The 21863-nt window shown below is 49.8% G+C and overlaps 1 protein-coding gene across 4 annotated transcripts in view; it reads right to left on the reverse strand.

Moving 5' to 3' along the window:
• The window catches only part of KSR1 (kinase suppressor of ras 1), a gene marked incomplete at its 5' end in the record, with an annotated part of 144391 nt that overhangs the window by 43307 nt on the left and 79221 nt on the right, over window positions 1–21863 (reverse strand). For 3 of the 4 annotated variants that reach the window (XM_081028635.1, XM_081028633.1, XM_081028634.1), the window contains 2 exons: window positions 2120–2267; window positions 21103–21243. In XM_081028635.1, coding sequence (XP_080884761.1) covers window positions 2120–2267; window positions 21103–21243 — 289 coding nt within the window. Of the gene's footprint in view, window positions 1–2119; window positions 2268–12271; window positions 12389–21102; window positions 21244–21863 lie in introns of those variants that run through there. The other variant, XM_081028636.1, reaches the window with a different exon arrangement.

Here is a 21863-nt window from a genome sequence, read left to right on the forward strand (position 1 = left end):
CCAAGTGGGTCTTGATGTGCGTATCAACAGTAGTCAATAGATACTGACGCTGGAGTCACTCAGTAGGAAGAGATCAGGGACTGATTAGTGATGTCTGCTATGGACGAAGGACAGAAAGTATCAGCTGGCATGACAGTCCCCTGTTCACCAGCCACTGGCTCAGAGAACCATCTTTTACTCACCTTTCTTAAGACCAGAGACCACAAGGGACATGACTTCAGTATTTTCCATCCCGTGAGAGCGTAATACTGAAAAGAATACCTAATATGCACCAGGCTCTGTTCTAAGCACTTGACCTTAACTAATTTCGTCCTCACAACCACCCTATGTGAGGTGTTGTTATTATTTCCATTTTACCGATAAGGAAACTGAGGCACAGTGGCATTACATAACTGACCCACGTCCCACAGACTTGAAGTGGCTGAGTAGAGTACTGGGCCCAGGCAGTCTAATTCCAAAGTCCACTTTTACTATAACTAGGCTGCGCTAACCAAGCCCTGTTGGGTACAATGAAGATGCCTGCATGATCCGAGAGACAGGGCAATCACTGGTACCCACCGGTCCCGGCAGGTGCCCTTGAAGTGTGGCACCACTGCGCAGGCCCACGTGGGTGAGATGTGGCAAGGACCCTCTTGGGGATGAGGAGGAACCACACGCTGAGACTGAATGAGAGGAGGACGGGGAAAAGACCCTTTCCCCAAGTGCCTCCTCTGGGGCACAATGGAAAAAGCAACCCCTGGGGAAGAAACCTGAGTTCTAAGCCCAGCTCTGCCGCATGCCAGGTGAGGTACCCCAAACAGCTTGCCCCATGCCTCCAGTGCTCTAGCTACAAAAGGAGCTTACTACCACCTCTTAAAAGGGTCTTGCCACATGTACATCAAGTACCTGGCTTAATAAATTAGTGCTTAATAAGTTAGTGAGCTCCCTGTCTTGGCATCCAGCGGCCTTCCTAATGTAAATGGGTCACCACCACTTGATAGCTCACTCCTCCACTAATGTTTAGGCCTACAGACGGTCTCTGCCACCAATGGCTGTGTGTCCTTGGCTAAGTTACTTCCCCTCGCTGGGCTCAGTTTCCTCCTCTGTAAAGTATGGGGAAGAGAATTCTGACCCCATCTCTGTCATGTTTATTATCCTGGCACCTGCCAGGAGGTCTGGTGTTTTGAGGTTTTCTGAACTGAGTGAAGTTCTCCACATAGGCTCTGTGTTCAGAGGAGGACTTGGTACAATGAGATCAGGGAAGAAATTAAGCCCAATCCTCTCTGGGGGAAAAAAATAAAATCAAGCAGAATGTAAACGTCTGTGCCTTCCTTAAGCCCCAGGCAGTGGGAGATAAGACAGGTGGTTCAGATAATTAAAAACCAGGGCTAATTCCACTCCTTAGGCTCATTTCAAAGCCTTATCTGTGTGGTTGGTAGTGGGAGTGTTAAGCCAGGGCATTTGAAGCCGTTTCCAAGGCAAGATTTAGAAAGCCTGCAAATAATTCCCTAGGAGCACATCATAATGCCAGGATGACACCCTTTGCCTGGGGCGGCCATAGACACAGTCAGGGCTGAAACGCCCTATAGTTTCTCAAATCCTGCTTGGCTCAGGCTGAGCCCAAATCAGCGTGTGCCTTCTGAGCACACAGCCTCGCCAGCTGATAGGGGCAGGAGAGGGTGGGTCTGAGGATGAGCTAGGGTAGAAAGAGGGGATGGAATGCAAGAAGCTGTTGGAGAGTTCACAGAGGCCAACAAATATTCTCCAAAGGGGAAATTTATATAGGGTCCCGCCCAGCAGACCCGCCTGGGATTTCTAACAATGGCTAACGCTTCCCATGTTCATACCGGCCAGATCAGTCCAAATCTGAGCCCTCTGACTCAGGGACAGCCTCTGTCTCAGGCGAGGCCCATCACATACTTCCTGAATGTCTACCCTGGCCTTTCCAAGCTGCCCCAGAAACGCTGGGCCACACCGGTCACACCCCATCATCCACCTCAGCAAAGGCTGTGCCCCCCAGCATCCGGCCAGGCTGCTGAGAAGGCTGAGACCAGGAGAGAAGGCTGGTGTCAAGGCTGAGGTGGTGGGAGAAGGAGCCGATGGGGCTGGCCTCGGTGCCGGGGAGGCAGGCCCTACCTACCCAGGCCTGTCACCTTCCGCAAGCAGGTGAGGGCGTACTGCAGGCGGCCACACTCCTCCACACTCGCCCCACAGCGCCGCAGCGTCTCCTTCACCTTGGCCTCATTCATGTCCAGCAGGGCATCCAGCGTGAGCTCTCGGAGGATCTCCTGAGAAGGCACAGAGGGGAGAGGCAGAGAGAGCTGGTGAGTACTCAGGAGGCTCCAGTGCCCTCTTCATTCCCTCCCTGGCCAGGGCGGGCCTCCCGGTTGAGTGGCAGAGGCCAGCTGCTGGGGGGCCGGCCTCTGACCCGGAGCCACCACTTGTCTGAGGACTCAGAAGGCCAGCTCTCGCCCCCACCCCCAGTACTCCCAGAGACAGCAGCTGAAGGAGAGACGCCTAAGCTTCAGGGCTGGGGGTGGGGGACAAGGAAAAAAAATATCAGAAAAGTTTTGATCAGGGCATGTTGCCCTTCTTGTTTCTTTTCATTCCTCTGCCCAGAAAAATGATGAATCATGACAACTTTCTAGAATGACAAGTACTTGAGATAAAGACGACCCTTTACAGTTTTGTGGCACTGTATTTGAATCATTCGAGATAGATTTCAAATAAAACTGGTTTAGTGAGAGAAGGATTACAAAGAATTAACCCTCACCAAGCATTGTATGGGCCCTTACCACCTTACCTTACTTACTTCTCAGTCAAAACCTTTCAAGGGTTCAAAGTAGCATAGAGAAAGTGAGAGACTCAAAGCATGAAAAGGACTCCATTGCAGACTTGAAAGGTGGACAGGCCCCCTGAGAAGGCATGTGGGTGGCCTCTAGGAGAGAGTGTGGCCCCCTGTAGACCAGCAAGGAAAAGGGAGCCTCCACGACTACCAGGAACTAGATTCTGCCAATGATCTGAATGCACTTGAACATGACTTCTTCCCAAAGCTTCCAGGTAAAAGGCCAGCCTGGCTGACAGCTCAGCTTTGGCCTGGTGAGATCCTAAGGAGGGAAGTTAACTGAGCCCGCCTGGACTCCTCCATTCAGTCTTCCTCCTACAGAACTGTAAGCTAAAAAATGGGGGATGTTTTAAGCTGCTAAATTTGTGGTGATTGGTTACACAGCAACAGACAACGAATACAAGGTGTGAGTATTTGAGTCAAGACCTAACTGACTTCAAAGCGTGTGGTCTTTTCTCTCATCAAGGAGGGAAGAAACACCTCTAGCTCTGACGGCTTTGAGCCTGGAGCAGACATACAGCACAATGGAACATGTCCCTGGCCTCAAGTGGCTTGCGGGGTGACTGACATGAAAACAAGTCATTGCACTGCAAAATAACATATGGCTTAGCCTAGAGAAAGCTCAAAGAGCTACGTGACCAGTGGTAAGACCTGTTTTTTTTTCCTCTTTGGCCCCACCCTTTCTATATTTTTCAGATTTTCTGTAACAGGCAAGACCAGACATCCCATATCAGATGATGCATATAAAGCTACAGGTTCTTGAGAATCTAAGTTGATTTTCATCTATTTTAGAAAGCTGGGTCTAATTTTATTTTAAAAGAACAACGTTTTTGTCAGTCAGTCCGTTGCCATAAATCTTAGATTCAAATGTCAAAACGGAACCTGATGAAGACACTGGCTGTGAGTCAGTGGGGCAATGGTTTGGGGGCTTTGTAATTCCTGGGGGTGGGGGCCACAGCTGCAGCCCGGCATGTGGCCCCTGGAGTCTGGTCACGTCCCTCCCATCCCACCTTTGTGTCTCACCTGTATAGCCTTCAGTCTCCAGAGTTGTGGACAAGAATCCTGTACCTCTTCAGAATGACTCACACCCACAATTAGAAATAAGCACCAAATGCACCCAGAAGCAGCTCATCATCATTGGTTGGACAAAAATCCTTCCAGGAGATAAAACTAAAGCGTCACAGGAAACTGATGATAACAGCACAGAGAAGGGGCCGATTAGATAATGGTCCCCAAGGCAGAAGCTTTTGTTCATCAGTGTGTCTTCCTTTATTGCCCTAAGTAACACTCCATCGAAATGGACTTTTGACATCTTTCCCCCTCATTTTACTATGAAAAGCAAGTTGGCAACATTGGCAGGGCAAGAACAAAGGGAGTGACGTTGACCTTTACCCAACTTCACAAAACAACACTCCACCTATCCCTGGAGTGGCCTCAGTTCTTACCCACACTCCTACATTTCATTTCCCAAGACTGTGATGACTCAGCAAGTTTCCAACAAGCCTAAAAACCCAATCCCCAATCTAACTACAATCTGCAATGTAGTAGGGATGCTTTTCTTTCTTTATATTTCTCTCCTCCCCACCCACACCAATTTCAGTTTCTCAAACATCATAACTACATTTATTATTACAAACTACTTGCCAGTACAATACGTCCAGTGCTTTGCGTACTATCTCTACTCAAAACAATTCAGCAAGGAGGGGCAGTTAAGCCCATTTTACTGAGGGTCAGAGACCTTCTGCAAGGCGATTTGGCAGCGTTAGAGCTGAAACGCAAATGTGCGGGACCCCAAAGCACCTTCAATTATTCCTATTGTCTGTCCCTCCGTAGCCTGGCAAAGCCTGAGTGTGCAGCAGCTACCTTTTGGGGGAAATGATTTTTTCAAAGTATGTTAAAGGAATTAATTTCTACCTGCTTTCTGAAAACAACAACAAAACCCCCCAAAAAACTATATTGTAAAGTGGGAATTCTTTGGCAAGTAAAGTAATGCCCTGAAAAAGAGAAAGACAGAATATGTTCAAATCCATTCCCTTAAAAAAAAAAATGAATGAAAACAAACAGGCATTCCCTTACAGTTTCAAATTAGCTGCAAAGTTTTTTCCACTCCTCTGAAGCTTCAGAGATCACTGCGCCCCACGGAGTTAAGGGACCAGGGGCTGCCTTCCCTTCCCTCCTTTGCCCCCTCTTTATGCTCTGATTCAAACCAAGGATTGACAAAACACAAAACAAAATTGGGGGGCGGGGGAACGGGACAGAAGAGCCTATCGAGAGTCCCACTAAAATGCAACTGCCCCAGCCTCTCTAAGGACAAGCGTGGCTTCCAGGAGTGTGAACTCTGCCTGTCCATCAATGAAATGTGAGTGCTTAGCACACCATCACCACCACGATTTCTGATGGTTTCTTCTCTTCCCTGATCCCTCTTCCCTGCAGGGTCGGATCACTGAACTAGGGAGAGGGACCCCTCTGTTGTCTATAAAAACTGCAGGCAGTGAAGCTATCCACCAGTCAGTCAGCTGGTTTACCTGGTAGAGTGGGGGGGGGGGGTCTCAAATATAGCCTGAGGGCTAGGCCTTGGGAAGAAATGAGATCAGTGGGGCGAGGCCCCCTTGATCTATCTTTTGATGGAGATACAAGAACTAGAAATACTCTCCTTGTCTCTTTACTAAATAACAAGAAACCTGACAGCAGCGAGGACGATGACCTCACTCAGTGTTGGGGTACAAGGGGAGGCTATGGGAGAGGCGCCAGATCTTCTGGTACTAAAGAAATCTGAATTTTTATTTTAAAATGGCTGATTTTTACATGGTGGCAGCTAATGCAAATCTGTGCAGACCAAACAATTATATCCATGGTCACACAGAGTCCCCAGAGCTTTTCATGGAGACCCTGTGTGAAGAATCTGACACATTCCAAAGATCTGTCTGATCAGCAACTTCTAAAGCTTTATTTTTGTAGGCAAATGGGGAGGTATGGCGGCTCAGCAGCAAGTGCCCTGGGCTGCATATCCCGGAGTGGCCAGGCCTCAGTGGGGCACCCGACGTGGCTCTGGGGCCCCACCATGGAAACAAAGTGCTCAGCCCTCCAACTCCTACAAGTGTCTTCGGACCTGAAGTGAATTCAATCAAGAGGGGAGAGTGCATGAGGCAAGCATGCTGGAACCAGGGGAACCAGTATTATGAAGAAATCACGTGCCCCTAGCTATCGCCTGGGCCTGCGGCTAGACAACAGGCATGCTGCCCTAGTGGCTGTGCAGGCCTCTGGAGTGACCCTGCTATCTCCTCCTATCACAACTCAAGCAATGCCCCCTAAGTAACCTGGCACCCCCAAACCTCACACACTTGTGTGACCCGCCCACCCATGGTGATAGGCACTGCCAAGTCTGAATTAGGAAGTTATTTCGGACCAGAGTAGTTCGTGTACAAATGTTCTGGGTAATCTCAACCGAAAGCAAATTAGGGAATCAGCTTAACCACCTGCTGAAGGTGAATTCACAGCCCTGCTGACAACCTGGCAAGTGGAGCCGCTCTGAGAGCCTGTCAGGTCTAAGAGGCCCCACCACCCAGGAGGGCCTCCCACCTGCCTGCAGGCTCAGGGATGGAAGATGCCAAGTTGTCTCAAAGCCCAGGGCATCCCCTGCTGTTCTGGGGAAGGGATAAAGGCAGAGAGTCCATAGGCTTTGAGGAGAACCATTGCCCACCCACTTCAGCTTCTGTCTAAAGAAAATATGGACATGAAACCAAGAAGGGAGGAGGGCATGGAGTTCAGCCCGTTGTGGGGATTCCCCTGGGTCCTGTGAGTGTCGGGTGAACATGGGGGCACAGAAGTAGGGCAGTGAGAACATGGGACAGGAAGAGTCCCAGAGAACACTGGCCCCCACCTCTGTCTGGGCCCTCAAGACACGATGTACGTTCTCCAGTGGGTGACATTAAGTTATTCTTTCTGATAATAATTAGAGGGCACGGTCCGTTGGGCACTGAGGTCCCCCCCAGTCTGTGTTAATTACATTGCTGTTTTGTTCTCTATAGAAGAAGGAAGAGGTGGGCTGGGCCAAACACAGCTGTCCCCTCCCCTCAGCAGCTGGCCGGTGTCACAGGCCAGGCTGGGTATCAAATGATACCCTGGGACTTACCGGCAGCCACGGGGCTGCCTGGGGTCTATACTTAGAAATCTGTGCCGGCTTACACCAAAAGCCATCCACACTCACCATGGTCAGTCAGGTGGACAGTGGAACTGCCAGGGGCTTCAATGCCTGTGTGTGGGGCCACGTACAAGAACCCGTGGCAGCTCAAGCCAGCCTTCGCGTGAAGGCCAAGGTTGAAGGAAGACCAAGAAACAAACTTTGTTTATCTGTTTAGCTTTCTAGTCCTAGAGCATAGGATGGGTCAATCAACTGCCCCAATCAGTGCTGCTAGCACTCGAGGTCCATTTGCAGAACCTGGATTTCTGGGATGTGTAGGCAGAGGCCTCCCCCAGCTTCCCTGGATGGGGATTAATTAAAGGGCCAGGATCCTTCACCACAGATTCTTCCCTGGGAACTGGTCACACCAGAGGAAGTGACCAGAGGTGGACTCCCAGAACCCCACACAACCCAGTGAGGCCGGGACCCGAGGGGCTGGGGCAGAGGGAAGAGCAGGAGTGTTTCTATGGCAGCTCAGGCTGGGAGCCTGCATGCCTCCAGTTGGCAAGGGAGCACCTGACACGTTCCTTCCTCACTGCTCCCCACCTTTGGGCTGAGGGACAGGGAGGGGTGAGACTTGGATAACAGTTGGATATTCTGGGAGGCACAGGAAGGGCTGAGGCAGTGAGGGCCTGAGTCAGGCAGCCTCCTGGGATTTCCAAAGAGATCAGCAAACAGTTTGGGGGGTACTGGCTTTGCCTGGGGACCGCATCTGGGCCCAGCCTCTTTACTATCACAGCCCTGGAAAACAAGGAAAAGCCCCTCCTAGGAGAAATCAGTCATTTCCTAGAGGCCGCTCCACCACCTCCCCGCTGGCCAGCACGGCGAAGGAAGTGTCAGATTTGGTCCTTGGAACCGCCTTTACCTTGGGTCAGACCTTGCCTCTCTCTTGACTTTGGTTTCGTCACTTAAAAAATGAGTGGGTTTGGTTAGATCACATCAGCGGCTCTCAACCCTGGCGGCACCCTGGAATTCGCTAGGGGGCTTTAAAAAAAATTCTGATGCTTGGGCCCCACCTAAAACCAATCAAATCAGAATTTCTGGGGGTGGGGACCATGAGAGCAGACAGGCTGCAGGCTCTTAAGTCTGGCCAAGAACGGGTCTGAAAAGGCCCAGTTCAGAAGGCAGGACTGGCCAGGGCAGGACTGAACTCTGGGGCTTGACCTCCTGCCTGTCATCTCGTGAGGCCCACACTCCTTCAACTCAACCCCAGCCTAGTCCAAGCGCACAGATGTCCCAGGAGATGTCCTATCCCATACACTAGTGCCTCCCTCCCGCCCATAAGGCAGGGTCAGGGCTCACAGAATGGGGAGCTTGGCTGGAATGTTCAGAAAGTAGCTGTCTTGGGCCTACGTATTGGTATGTCTGGGCTTGAAAAGCCTCAGAAAAATGGTGCCATGGGGAGATGAGGTGTGGAGATGGAGGAATGCAGGTCCAAGGGGAGGAGATGGGGGGGTCAAAAAGGGTAACTGATGAGCATTTAAACGTACGTATCTCCTGCTAGATGAACTAGGTCAGCGCATGCAATGCTCATCACATCCTGAGATGGGTGACAAGGCTCAGAGGGTACGTAACTTGTTCAAGGCCACAAACCGATTGGTAAAGCGGAGGCATGGCCATCTCTACCTAGTCCCAGCCAGCCAGCCATGTGTGCGCTGGTACCCACTTCTTTGCTCTATAAAGTGAGCTCGTTCTCCCAGGGCACAGTCTACCTGGCATCACAGGCCACATCTGGCTTTCCTGGCTCCATACCCTGCCCTCACAGCTGGGATGAGCTCCAGGTGCGAGGTTAAAGCAGCTGCAGGAGGCCTCCCTGGGGGTCTTCTTGCCACATTCCTTTTTAATCTGCTCAGCTGCCCCCTGGGCTCTGGGCTCCCCCTCAGTTCCCCTCCTGCCCTCTGGTGGAAGCGGGTGCTTTCCACCTCTGCCTGGGACCAGATCTCCAGCTTCTGGCAGAATCTGCTGTCACCACAGCCACCACCATCACCGGAGAGCCTGTCTTGTAGCTGCCTCCCAGGTCCCATTCTTTTTCCTATAAACCCTGAGGTATCTGGTGTAGGAATTGGCACATGTTTTTCTGTACAGGACACAGAGTGCACATTTTCAGCTTTGCAGGCCATATGGTCTCTCTCGCAACTACTCAACTCTGCCGTTGTCGCCCAGACACAGACAATATGTAAAGAGATGGGTGTGGCTGTGTTCCAATAAAAGTTTTAGTATGGACACAAATGTGAATTTCATTTAATTTTCACGTCACAAAATAGTCTTTCCCCCCCCACACACCAGTTAACAATGTGAAAACCATTCAAAAGGCTACACAAACAAACCCCTGGTGGGCTGGGTTTGGCCCAGGGGCCACAGTTTGGCAACCCCTGATCCAGTATGTCATGCAGCCACTCAACAAACACACATCCCCTGGGCTCCATCTCCTGGTGTCCCTGGGCCTCACTGCTCCTTCCTTCCCGCTTCCCAATGTGCTGACATGTCTTTTCCCTGTCCAGCCCCCAGCACAATATCAGCAGAAGGGAGACACAGAGGAAGAGGCTTTGAGGTGGGCCCACATCTGCCATCTAGGCAGCTGGCATATTGTCATCTTTCTCTGGGTCATCAACACACATTTCCAAAACCACCCCTCCTGGATGCTGTTTGAAAGTGGCCAGACATATCCAGCATTTGAGAAATACACACGCCAGTTTGGGGGCTGTGTGCTTCCCCCCAATACATGCTACTCCCAAAATGGAGAGGAGGTGAGTGGTCTTCTACAGAGGGTTCTCTCTACACTCAGCATGTTTACTGATGGTGGGACAAAAACACCCCACTATTGTTCACTGGGCTCCACAGTAAAACTCAAGTTAAAATGGTATACTCTAAAATAAACAAAAACAAAAAAGACTGGGGTCAGGGTAGGCCAGGGGGAGGGTTTGCCAGCAGCCAAAGAGACACACTAACCAGCGGGTGACGCTTGGCTTCTGGGGAACTGGCATATGGGAAAGTCCCTCCCCGCACAAGCCGGGCCCTGCTCCAGGGCAGAGCTTCCCCAGATCTGCAGCCACCCTCCCCTGCGTCCCTGGTTAATGCAGCAGGTGAGAGAGGATGAGCAGGGTGGCAGTGGGGACAAAGGCCAGGTGGGCAGCTAGGTGAAGACAAGTGGCTCCAGAGGGGAGGGTGAGTGTATCCTATGCCAACCCAACAGGGACACTTTTGAGAGGGAAAGGTGGAACCGTCAGTAACTACCCCGGGACAAGAGCCCTAAACTGGGAGGATCCCTGGAAAACTGGGAAGCCTGGTAATCCTATGCAGAGGGTGCAGGGAACAGGGTTTGGCTTGAAATGTATTTCCTTGTGGGGAACCCCAACTCTGCTGAGGGTAAGGGCACTGACAGAAATAAACAGCAGCCCTCGGGCGTGGCAACATCTTCAGTCATCTTTGTGGCCTGCTGGTCCCCATCTTCTCCCCCTTTCAATTCTCCCCTCTTCAAACTCCGTTAGAGGATTCCCAGACAAGTCGACTGTCTTCATCTCCTGTCTCCTCTGTACTTGCAGGCACAGTGGCTCTGCTCCGGGCCCTGGCACAGGCCTGGCCCCAGTGTTGGGGTGCGAGAGTCCCTCTCGGGGGCCGGAGCCTAATCACAGACCCCTCGCCCAGGGAGAGGCATGTTCAGCATGGGGTCTGTCCTTTTGGCTTGTTTGTCCAGGTGGGGGATGCAGGGCCGTAGGCAATGAGTCTAAAGCTGGAGATCTGAGACCCAGGCTGCTCGGCCTGAGGACAGGGGCCCATTGTTTCAGAGCTACCCTATGGGGGTCCAACCAGACAAGCAAGATCTCCTGGGAGTTCCTGGAGGTAGGCAGCCCCTCTCTGTAGTTTTCCAGAAACCGTGTAAACAACTCCTGCCCTACAGCACGGCAGGGAGCCCAATGGGGCCCTGAGGGGGACGGCTAGGACTCAAGCCAAGGAGGCCATCCAGAGTCACCAGGGTTTGAAGGCACGAAAGGGGCCCATGGATATTCATGAGGGACGGAAGAGAACAGGAGAGAAACCCTTCTTCTGCCAAGGTCAAAGGCAGAGTGTGAAGGGACCTTAGAAACAATCATTCTACAGAGAAGGAACCAAGGCCCAGGGAGGGGAGGGGACCTGCCTGGTCACCCAGAACAACAGCACCAGAGCCAGAGCCCTGCCGGTGACCAACACCAGGATACACTCTACTCCTAGAGGGCATTTCCCACGGTGGGCATTGCTTACCCAGATGTAAAGGTTTCATCCCTGCACAGGTTTTCTGAGCAGCCAAGGGGAAGACCTCCCTGAGGTCTGCCCTGAGAATCACCTCCAAAGGCGCTGGTCCAAGGAATGCCAAGCCACGTGCTTGCCTCGTGGGCCCAGAGCCCTGTGGAATCCAGAAGTAATGGGGTGCTGGGCTCATGCCTCATCTGGAACCTGGCAAGTTCCCTAATGTCTCAATGGCTCCAAAGATGGAGGGTGGGCAGAAAGCGTTGACTCCATGTTCTCGCCTATCCCTATCCACACCCACGTGGGTGACGGCGCACACTTTGCTTCTTTTTGAAAACAAGCATATCCCATATCACCAGCTACACCCAAACACACAGGGTCTGAGACAAGGCCTAGAGCCACCCAGGGCTGTAGCACACTGATTCTTACTCAGCTTCTCGATGTGCTTCCTCTTTTCACAACCAGTCTATTCATAAAAATAACAATTACTGGTATTATTGCCACGCATGAAATGGCCTGGGTACAACTGCTTGGTAGCTAAGGAAAGTGAGGTTCCGAGAGATTAACTTACAGAAGATACAGCAAGTGAGTGACGGTGCTTGGATTGGACCCTGGTCCGTGTAACTCCAAAGTTAGCACTCACGTCTCTACAGGGTTTGGCCTCCCTAGCCTGGCTGACCAGAAGCACCGAGAGGCAGGGCTGGGTCTGCCCGTACAACCCCAGTTTCTTAAGTTCCCTGTAGGAGTAGGCTCAAAACAAATGCATGCCCTGTTCCAACCAAAAGCACAAACAAGCAGGCCCAAACCAGTCACTAGAAGGATAGGGAAGCTCTATTTTAGGGAGATTCTACTGGTTCCCCGGCTAGTTGACCATAAGAAAAACAGGGAATGAAATAATGAAATGAAAGTCACATTCTATTCCAACACGTAGATTTTTCCAGGCGTGTTCCACAGTTAGCCAAGCAAGGACTCTGAGCGCAGATCCATATTCCCATTCCAGGGACTCACGGAAAGGCTGCCCGCTCCCAGACCCCAGTGCCTACCTCGCAACCCTCCGGCCTCGGCTGGTCCAGGCCTCGTGCTTCTCGCAGCACCACAGGTGGTGGGGCACCCGTGCCCCTTGGACCCTTGGACGGCACCCAGCTCCACAGGCAATGCATGGTGAGGGGCCTGATCCCAGGGTCGCTGGCAGCCTCAGCCCCTGGTGCGGCGTCCCAGGGAAGGAAGGAGGCAGGGAGAGTTTTTGTTTTCATGACTGTAGTGAACAGTCACTGCAGCCAAAAATAGTCTGTGCCGAGGAGCTGGGGAGTCAGCACATACCTCACAGAGCAGGTGCTGGGTGTGAGACCCGCAGGCTCCAGCGGGCCTCGCTGCAGGGGGTCAGGGATCCAGGCGCCCGGGGTACCAGGCCACATACAGAGAGCTTTCCCCTGCCTCGCTGCCCCCTTCCAAATGTTTGACTTGAGTCAACCAGGAACATGATCACCTCCCTCTTCCCAGTGAATCATCAGGGGAACCCCCACCCCCACATGAACTCCAACTCTCCCCAATCCCGCAGCATAGCTCACACGCTTGGGGCTGGGTGGTTTGGACACCCACAGGCAGAGCCGTAGTAACCACCAGCTATCAAAAAGTCATGAACTCAAAAACAGTGAATTTTACTGTATATAAATGAAATAATGTAAGACGGTAAGTGGCTGCCTACCAGTGGCTGTTGGGATTGTGGGGGATTATATTTTCTTTTTTGAGCTTTTCTACATTTTCAAAATTTCCTACAGTGAACAGTTGTAATTAGATTTGGAAATCTAAATTTTTTTTTTAAATGAAAGAAAAAGGAAAGATGCTCAGGAAACATGGTCCTATATGAGAGAATTTAAAGTGTGTGGGGAGTGTGTGTGTGTCTGTGTGTGTGTGTGTCTGTGTGTGTGTCTTGACCCCAGCTTTGGAGCCAGACTCCCTAGATATGAATCCTGGCTCTACTACTTACCACCTAGGGGACCTCAGAAAAGTTACACTGTCACTCAAGTTTCTCTATCTCTATCGCATACTGGGAATAAAAGCGTTGTTTTCTGCTATGGACTAAACATTTGTGTCTCTCCAAAATTCATGTTGAAACCTAATCTCAATGTGATGCGATTTAAAGGCGGGGCCTGTGGGAGGTGATTACTAGGTCATACGGGGGAGCCTCATGAATGGGATTAGTGCCCTGGGAAAAGAGACCCCAGAGAGCTGTCTGGCCCTTTCTGCCATGTGAAAACACAGCAGAAGGACAGCCATCTATGGACCAGGAAGTACGTCATCACCAGACACCGAATCTACTGGCACCTTGGTCTTGGACTTCTTAGCCTCCAGAACTTTGAGAAATAAATTTCTGTTGTTTATAATAGCCGCCCTGTCTGTGATATTTTTGTTACAGCCGCCTGAAGCGACTAAGACACCTCCTCATAAGGTTATTGGGAGGACTGAATGAGACATTCCATGTAAAGCTCACAGCTTGGTCCTGGGCACACTGGGAACACTCACTAAAGAATTGTAGCATAAATTCATGAACAAACTACACTTAAAAAGAAGAAAACGAAAAGAAAAACAAACCAACAAAGAAAGTCAACTGGAAGGGAATGCACCCAAATGTTTACAGCGTTTCCTCTGAGTAGTAAGATTATGGGATAAACCATCAATAAACGGTCGCATTATTGTTTTCTTTAATCTCTGCACTTTTCACACTTTGAAACTGCACATACGTGTAAATTACTGGATAGTAAGAAAAACACCTAAAAAGCCAAGAAGCAATGATTATCTCTGTACAGGATTATAGATAACTTATTTTCTTTGCTTTTCTAAAATAAGTATTTACTACTTCCTTTTATAGTGAAGAAAATGAAAAATGTTATTAAAAACAACTGAGGGATAGGCTCACCTGTTACATTCTAGAAACATGATCTCTGCAGGTCAACCCCAGGGTCTAGGCCTTTGACGCAACATCTCTGAGCCCGAGGCCCTTTGCCTCCCACACAGACACAAGAGTTCTGCTCACTGATGGGAAATGGGACACAATGGTCAATCCTGAAACCCCCAGGGGAAAGCCAGGCCACCTATCCCCTTTGAGAGCCTGCGGTGAGGGTGCAGGTGGGGTGCTGCAGTAGCAACTGTTATTGCTCTCTGAGGGAGGGAGAGTTTTTGTGATGCCTCTTCTTCTGTCAGCATGGCTGTCTTCCCCCCAGGAACCCATTTCCTGAGTGCAGGTGGCCCTGACCCTTCAGGCCCTCTACCACATTGACAAAGGGCTGAGCCCTTGACCCAGTGTGGGCCAACTGGGGTTCTTTACCATCCTAGCCCTGGGATTGGTTCTGATATGAGTCCGTCACCAAAGCCAAGCCAATCAGAGACTTCCCTGGAATTTTTCAGCTACAGTTCTAGGGGAAGAAGCTCTCAGGAAGCAAGTACTACTACTACTACCACTACTACTACTGTGTTTCCCCGAAAATAAGACCGGGTCTTACATTAAGGTTTGCTCCAAAAGACGCATGAGGGCTTCTGTTCAGGGGATGTCATCCTGAAAAATCATGTTAGGGCTTATTTTCCGGTTAGGTCTTATTTTGGGGGAAACACAATAGGCTGGAAAAAAATGAGGCTTAGCAACTGCTACCCTTCATGCCTGACACGTGGAGGGGGCCCATCCAAGATACAGATGCTAGTATCCAGACCTCTGGATACCCCTGCATCCAGACCTCCCTGAACTTCTATTACCTAAGCTGATAAAAGTCTCGTTTGCTTACACCAATGGGTATTAGAACTTGCTATGGAAAAGTTCTAGTAGGAGAATATAATAGTTTTTACTTAGTAAGTCATACTGTATGTCTTGGTACCATGTCATCCATCCATCCATTCAATCAACAGACAGCTATTAGATACCAGCTGTGTGTCACGAACTTTATTCAGCACTGGAGCTACACCACTAAACAAAATATATAGTCTTTTTCCTTGGTTACATCATAACAGGAAACACAGAAACACACAAATTAAAAAGTAACCAAAATATGTTAACTGAAATGTGTGAACAAGTGTGAAAAAGGAAACAGTATGCTGTGATCAAGTGGTGGGCATGACTGGCATCTAATTTTAGACAGGGTGGCCTCTCTGAAGATCTGACTTCTAAGTTCCTGTCAGAGGATGAGAAGGCGATGGCTGTGAGAGTCTAGAAATTTCCAGGCAGAGGAAAGAGAACGTGCCAAAGCCCTGGGCTATGACAGGAAACAACCTGATGTGTTCTCACATGAGGGGAAGAGTAAGCAGGGGCAGGAGACGATGGGGAAAGAGGCAGACGATGAATATATGTCAGGCCTTTAAAGTAATGATGAGGGGTTTGGATTTTATGCTGAATGCAGCGAGACACCGAGGACGACCTACACTCAGAAAAATGAGATGACTGGGTTTGGGCTTTAAGTAAAATCACTCTTGGCTCATGAAAAATGTAATAAAGAGGAGGGCAAGTGTGGCTACAGAGAGCGGTGTAGGTGTTACGGGACAAGTCCCAGCAACAGCTAGGATTAGGGCGGTGGTGGTGGTGAAAAAGAGACATAGACGATTTGGGATATATATTTGGAAATAGAGCTAGTGGGATTTGCTAGTCAATTGAATGTGTAGGTTCGGGAAGCAGAAGGACTCAGAAATGGAACCCTCAGTTTCTACCTAGAGCAACTGACAGATGAGGAAACCAGCTCAGAGAGGTAAGGGACTTGTCCAAAGTCACACCACTGGCAAGTGACAAAATTAAGATTTAATCGGCCTCCCAACATGAGGTTCTGAGTCGTCTAATTCCAGAGGTCACGCTCTCAAGCAATCTTGTTTTCCAAACTTGCTGCTTGCCCAAAGGGATAGAGCTGGAAGCGAGGGCCGCTGAAATTTATAGGCTGAATTATTTCAAAAAGAAAGGTAATGAGAGAAGAGACATTTGCTTTATAAAATTAAAAGTGTGGTGTTGACATGAGAATAGTACAATATCTAGCTGGTCCTATCTGTTCTAGGGCAATCTTGCCTTTGAGGCAGTCCCTGGAGGAGGAGGGACCGAACACAAGTTGCCAACCCAGGCGCTAGGTGGCCCTGGAGGAGATCTGAAACCAAAGCAGGGCTACAGACACACAGTCCTGCTCGAGTCCAGCCCATCGCCAACAGAACCAGAGGCAGTTCAGGAACCCCAGACCTCAGCAGGCCATCGGCAGCTTAAAGACCTCCCCCAGAGACCCTTGCAATGCAACCTTCACAAGCCCAGATAAGAGGTTCTGAGACACTTGAACCCAAGAGACCAAAACTCTTTGGGTGATCTTGTTTGAATGCAGTCCTTCCACAAGACACCCACTCTATGGCAGAACAGTGAACAAAACAGCCAGGTCCCTGCTGCCCACAGAGTGTGTCCAGTCTAGTTGGTTTTTACTGGACTTGGCAGCTCAGAAATCTAAGGAGTAAGGAGATGGGCTCATTGTTCAAAAGTGCCAACCAGGACTGGGCTAAGCCCATGATTTTTCAGATTTCTAGAAACTAGGGACACCCCTCCTCTCTAAGTTTTAAAAGAGGCCACTTTGGCTCAGGATCAGAAAAACAAATTCCTTCATCGATTGGAGAGAGTGATGTACTTATGCAAGTTCAGTAAGGACAGGAGCTCAGGTGCAGGGCTTAGAATAGTACCTGGCACAGGCAATAAATACACTTAACTGCGTGACTGGACCAATAGGAGAAAGCAGGAGTGGGCCCTCAGCGTTGTATCTTGCCACATGTCATCCTCTCCTCCCTCAATGCTCTGCATCGTGGCTATTTGCAGATGCGAATACTCATACCCCACTACCCAGTAAGCCCCTGAGCGCAGTTTGTTCATATTTAATCCCCTGTGATAATTAATCTGGGTACAAGGTAAATGATCAATGGGTGTAAAATAAATAAATGTGAAGGAAAGAAGGAGGGAGGGGAGTGAGAAAAGGACGAAGGACAGAGGGAGAGAGGAAGAGAGAGGAAGCATGAAAGGAGGAGAGATGGGGAGGGAGGGAGGGAGAGAGGGAAGATGGTGAAAGAGGATGAGAATGGGGAAGGGAATGGGAGATTGAAAGAAAGCTCGATTTGATTACACAACTATATATGGTCGCCCTAGCCTGGGCTATTCTGAGTAAGATGTCAGATGACAAAATCATGTTCGAGTTGACAAGCCTGGCTTTGTAGTCACAGGATGTGCGACTGCGTCCCAGCTCAGCTAGCTACCAACTAGCTGTGTGATGGTAACTTGCCACTTAATGTCTCTGAGCTTCAGTTTGCTTAACTATAAAACAGGGATCATAGTGACTTCCCCATCCCCCACCCCAGGTATAAGGATTATACAGGATGATATATATATAAAATACCACCTTGCGTTGTGCCCCCTTCCTTCCATATCCAAACTTCAGCACTTCTCCCGATGGGCTGGGTTGCACCAGCAGGCCAGTCCCCTGCCCAGGCCTCCATCCCCCATCCTAAATGGGGAGAGCGCTGTGGCCCAGCCCCATGGGGTTGGTACCGAGATCTCAATTCCTCAATACCAAGGCAGCCCCAAGCGCAGATCCCTGGGGTGTGTGCTGCATTCTGAGGAGGCTCCCAGCTGCCAAAGAGCAAGGCTGTCACAAGTGCGGCCTCTAGCTCCCAAAGGGAGAGGGTGGGGACAAGGGGAAGAGGGATAGGGAGGAGAGGCTAGGAGCAAGGAAGCAGGGCTTCATGCTGATTAAAGCTGTACCCAGGAGCCAATGCCAGTTTACTTTTCTGGTTCAATTTTACAGAGCCTCCTGCTTCACACAGCCTACATACTGTGTTTCCCTGAAAGCAAGACCTAGCAGGACAATCAGCTCTAATGCGTCTTTTGGAGAAAAATTAATATAAGACCGGGTCTTATATAATATAAGACTGGGTATAATATAATGTAATATAATACCAGGTCTTATATAAGACTGGGTTTAATATCATATAATAATATATAATAATATATAATAAAATTAATATAATATATTATATAATAATATATAATATAATATAATACAATACAATACAATACAATACAATATAATATGATATAATATAATAAAGACCGAGTCTTATATAAGACCCGGTCTTATATTAATTTTTGCTCCAAAAGATGCATTAGAGCTGATTGTCCAGCTAGGTCTTATTTTCGGGAAAACAGGGTACCAGGGCCCACCCAGAGCTACAGCCACTCCCAGCCAATGGAAAACCAACAGTGGTAGCAGAGGTCAGGTAGCATTCTTCCCCATCCCCAAGAGAATGCAAGAATAGAAAAAAGGGGAAAGAGAAACTTGACCAGTCAGGCAGGGCCACAACCAAAACCCCTCACTGGACTCACCTCCACCTTCCATTCAAGAAACACCACCAGCGAGAGCTTACTCGGGGACCCTGTGGCCTGTGGCCCCGGCCCTGGAATCCCAGCCAGAGCTTGCCATTTCCTTTAACAACTTCCAATAGGGAAATTGCTAAAGGAAAAAAAAAGGCTCCATGCCAGCAGGCTCTGAAATCATTTCCCCAGCTGCAGCCAGAACACGAAGCTGTGATTTTCAGTTTTTAACCTGTGGAAGGGGGGAGGGGAGGTAGAAAGAATCCCACTGTGTGACTCTAGAAGTTCAGGGAGGGGAAAGGGACGCGCTGCCTGTAAACTCACTCTCCTGCTCATCCCCAGGTTCCTCCAGGCCCTGCCTCCAAGCAGGTGTTCCGGATCCCACACCAGCAGGAGCATTATCTCACCTTTCACCCATCCCCACGATGAATCTAGCCTTCCCACTACTACGTAGGAATTTTATTTTCCTTTAAACAATTCCAATGTTTTGTCTCCGTCTATTTCTCTCTCATACACACACGTCAGTGATCTCCTAGACAAAACCCCAACCCTGGCACTTCCTGGGAACGCACCCTGTTGTCCTTACCAGTCTCCTCCCAGACCAAGCCCTTGCAAACACCTCCTTTGAGGATGGTACCAGCTCTCTGGGAGATCAGGGTCTTTGCGGGTACCGTTCCCTCCATCTGGTGTGCTCTTCCCTTTCCCGCCACGCTAGCTCCCAGCATTCAGGCAAGCCCTGTGGCGCCAGTCCTTCCTTGACCTTCCCAGGCTGAGTTCACCCGCTTGCTCCCACAGACCCCAGACCGGCTTTGGACAGGACGCTTGGTGCCCGCTCTCAATACATGCGTTTCACTGCAGCCTGTGAGCTCCTGGGACTAGGGAAAGTATCTTTAGCATCCTAACTCATCCTAGAGCCTGCGCTGACTAATACGTAATTGCCATATATCTATTTCAATTAAAATTCATGAAGATAAAATTCAAATTTTTATCACACTGTGCGTAGTTTAAGTGTTCCACGGCCACACGTGGCTGGTGGCTACCACGTTGGACAGAACAGTATAGAATGCTTCTGTCATCACAGAAAGCTCTACTGGACAGCATCCCTCTAGACCGAGGTCTGATGGGTGGGTAAGCATCTGAAGGCATCTCTCAAGCTCTCTGTCTCCAGCATCCAGGAAGAAGAAGGAGGAATCAAAGGTCATGCCTGTTAGCAACACCACAGCAGGCTCTGGAGCTGCAGAGGGCTGAGACCTCACTCGGGTCGGAAGGGAGTCAAGAGTGAAGCACCCCTTTACCACCCCATAAACCGGGAAGCCCTGCCACCGCCCTGTGGTCACTTCCATATCCGTCCCCACTCTTCATCCAGCAGAAAGGAACTCTTTACTGGAAACCTTATGACCACAAACTAGTGACTACAATCTGAAGCCAAGAGCTGAAATAATATTTAGATAACCCTAGAGAAACGGCGCCCAGGAAGGCAGTATTGAAAAGAAGACTGTACACACACATATGGCTATACACACGTCTGATGTATGTATTTTCCTGAGGGAAGAATCAGGGTCCCAGTCAGGAAGCCAGAAAGGGTGAAGATCAGCAGAGAACTCATCAAAACGGCCAAGGGGACAAATCCCACCACACAAAGACCATCCCATACCTGTGTTTAAAGCGAGGGGGCGTATTTTGAGGGGGATTCATGGCAATGTATCTTTTACTATAATACATTTTTTAAAATTTAAACCTTCACCATATTGTTTGATCACACTTCATATATGTAATAGCGAGAATCAATCTTTTTAATTTTAAAATAGATGTAACGGATTGAAAAGACTTGACGGGGAGAACAGCTCCTGCCAAGTATTGATTGACGTATGTCCCATGAGAGCTGTCCTGGACCTCTGACACTGGCACGTTATGCTCTCCATGCACACTGGTTCCTTAGTTGGTTAGTGTGTGGGTGAGTGGGTAGGTTGGGTGAATGGGAAGAGGGAACAAAGGAGAACAGTATATTATAGCAGTTAAAAGAGAAAATCACACGCACACCCTTATTTCCAAATCCCAACGCTAGCACCTCCTAGCTGTATGATTTTAAACAAGTTATTTAACCGTTCTGTGCTTTAATTTCAAGTATGAAATAGCAATAACTGATCATAACTTCTTCACAGGGTTTTGTGAGAAGTCAGTGACATGATCTATACAAAGTGTTTTAACACAGTGGCTGTCACATGGTCCATGCTTCCAGAAATGTTGGCTGCTGTCCTTACGGTGAACCAATGAACGACTGGTGTGGTCAGCCTGTCTCATTCATAAAGCAATGGCACCCAGGACACATGCTAAAGCCACATTTACCCTGGGTCCCTCCTGCTGCTGCTGTCCCCTCAGTCCTCCCATCCTAAAAGTACAGAGCATCGCCCCTGACTTGTAGCCACATGGAGCTGTCCTTGGCTTTGCGTGTGGTCCCTTCGCCTGGCCCACTGCATACCCAGCCCCTGCCCTGAGTCCCCACGGCCCGCATACCTGCACCACCTCCGGTCTCACACTGAAGGTGTACAGCCAGTCACTGAAGCGAGGATAGCTGTTGAGCTCTGAGGTCCTCTCACCAGGAGCCACACTCAGCTTGCACTGCCGCTGCTTGCAAATGTACCGGACCAGCTTCGCCTGCAGGGAGCCCAGGAAAGAAAAGGCCAGTTCATTCAGGGCACATACACGTGGCTGCACTGAGCACGCTACAGAGGAGCTCTGGCCAACAGGAGCAGTGAGAAGGACTGGAACCTGCTGGATTCCCCTCTCCTTGGCTGTCATTCCAACAGCACTGAAGCAGGAAAAGGGGGAGGGAGGAGGAGAAAAGAAGGGTCTGGGAGAGCCAGCAGGAAACCTGGGGGAAAATCCATAAGCCCCTACCCCACCCAAGGCTGGCTGACACTGCCTCATCCTTGGGACCATGATCCTCAGAGAGTAATGGGCAAGACTGGTCACAACAGAGAATGGGATTAAAATATAAGAAGGGCTTCCTGCCTGAGTGGGGGGAAAAGCGGGGAGAGGTTAGGTTCAGGGGGGTTAGTAATCGATGATATGGAAGATGTGGGGACTTGGGGAGGATGAGTAACCTTCTACTTAGGATGCTTCCAGCCTAGAATCAGGTTGCCTGGGTTGAGATACAGGGGCTCAGGCACCTCCTAGCCCTGTGACCTTGGACAAGTAACATAACATCCTGGCTCCAGAAAAGCCTCAGTTTCCTCCTCCAGAAAATGGGATAATAATAGAACCTCCTTCTCAGG

This window comes from Rhinolophus hipposideros (assembly GCF_964194185.1).
Source record: "Rhinolophus hipposideros genome assembly, chromosome: 20".
Classification (NCBI taxonomy): Eukaryota; Metazoa; Chordata; class Mammalia; order Chiroptera; family Rhinolophidae; genus Rhinolophus; species Rhinolophus hipposideros.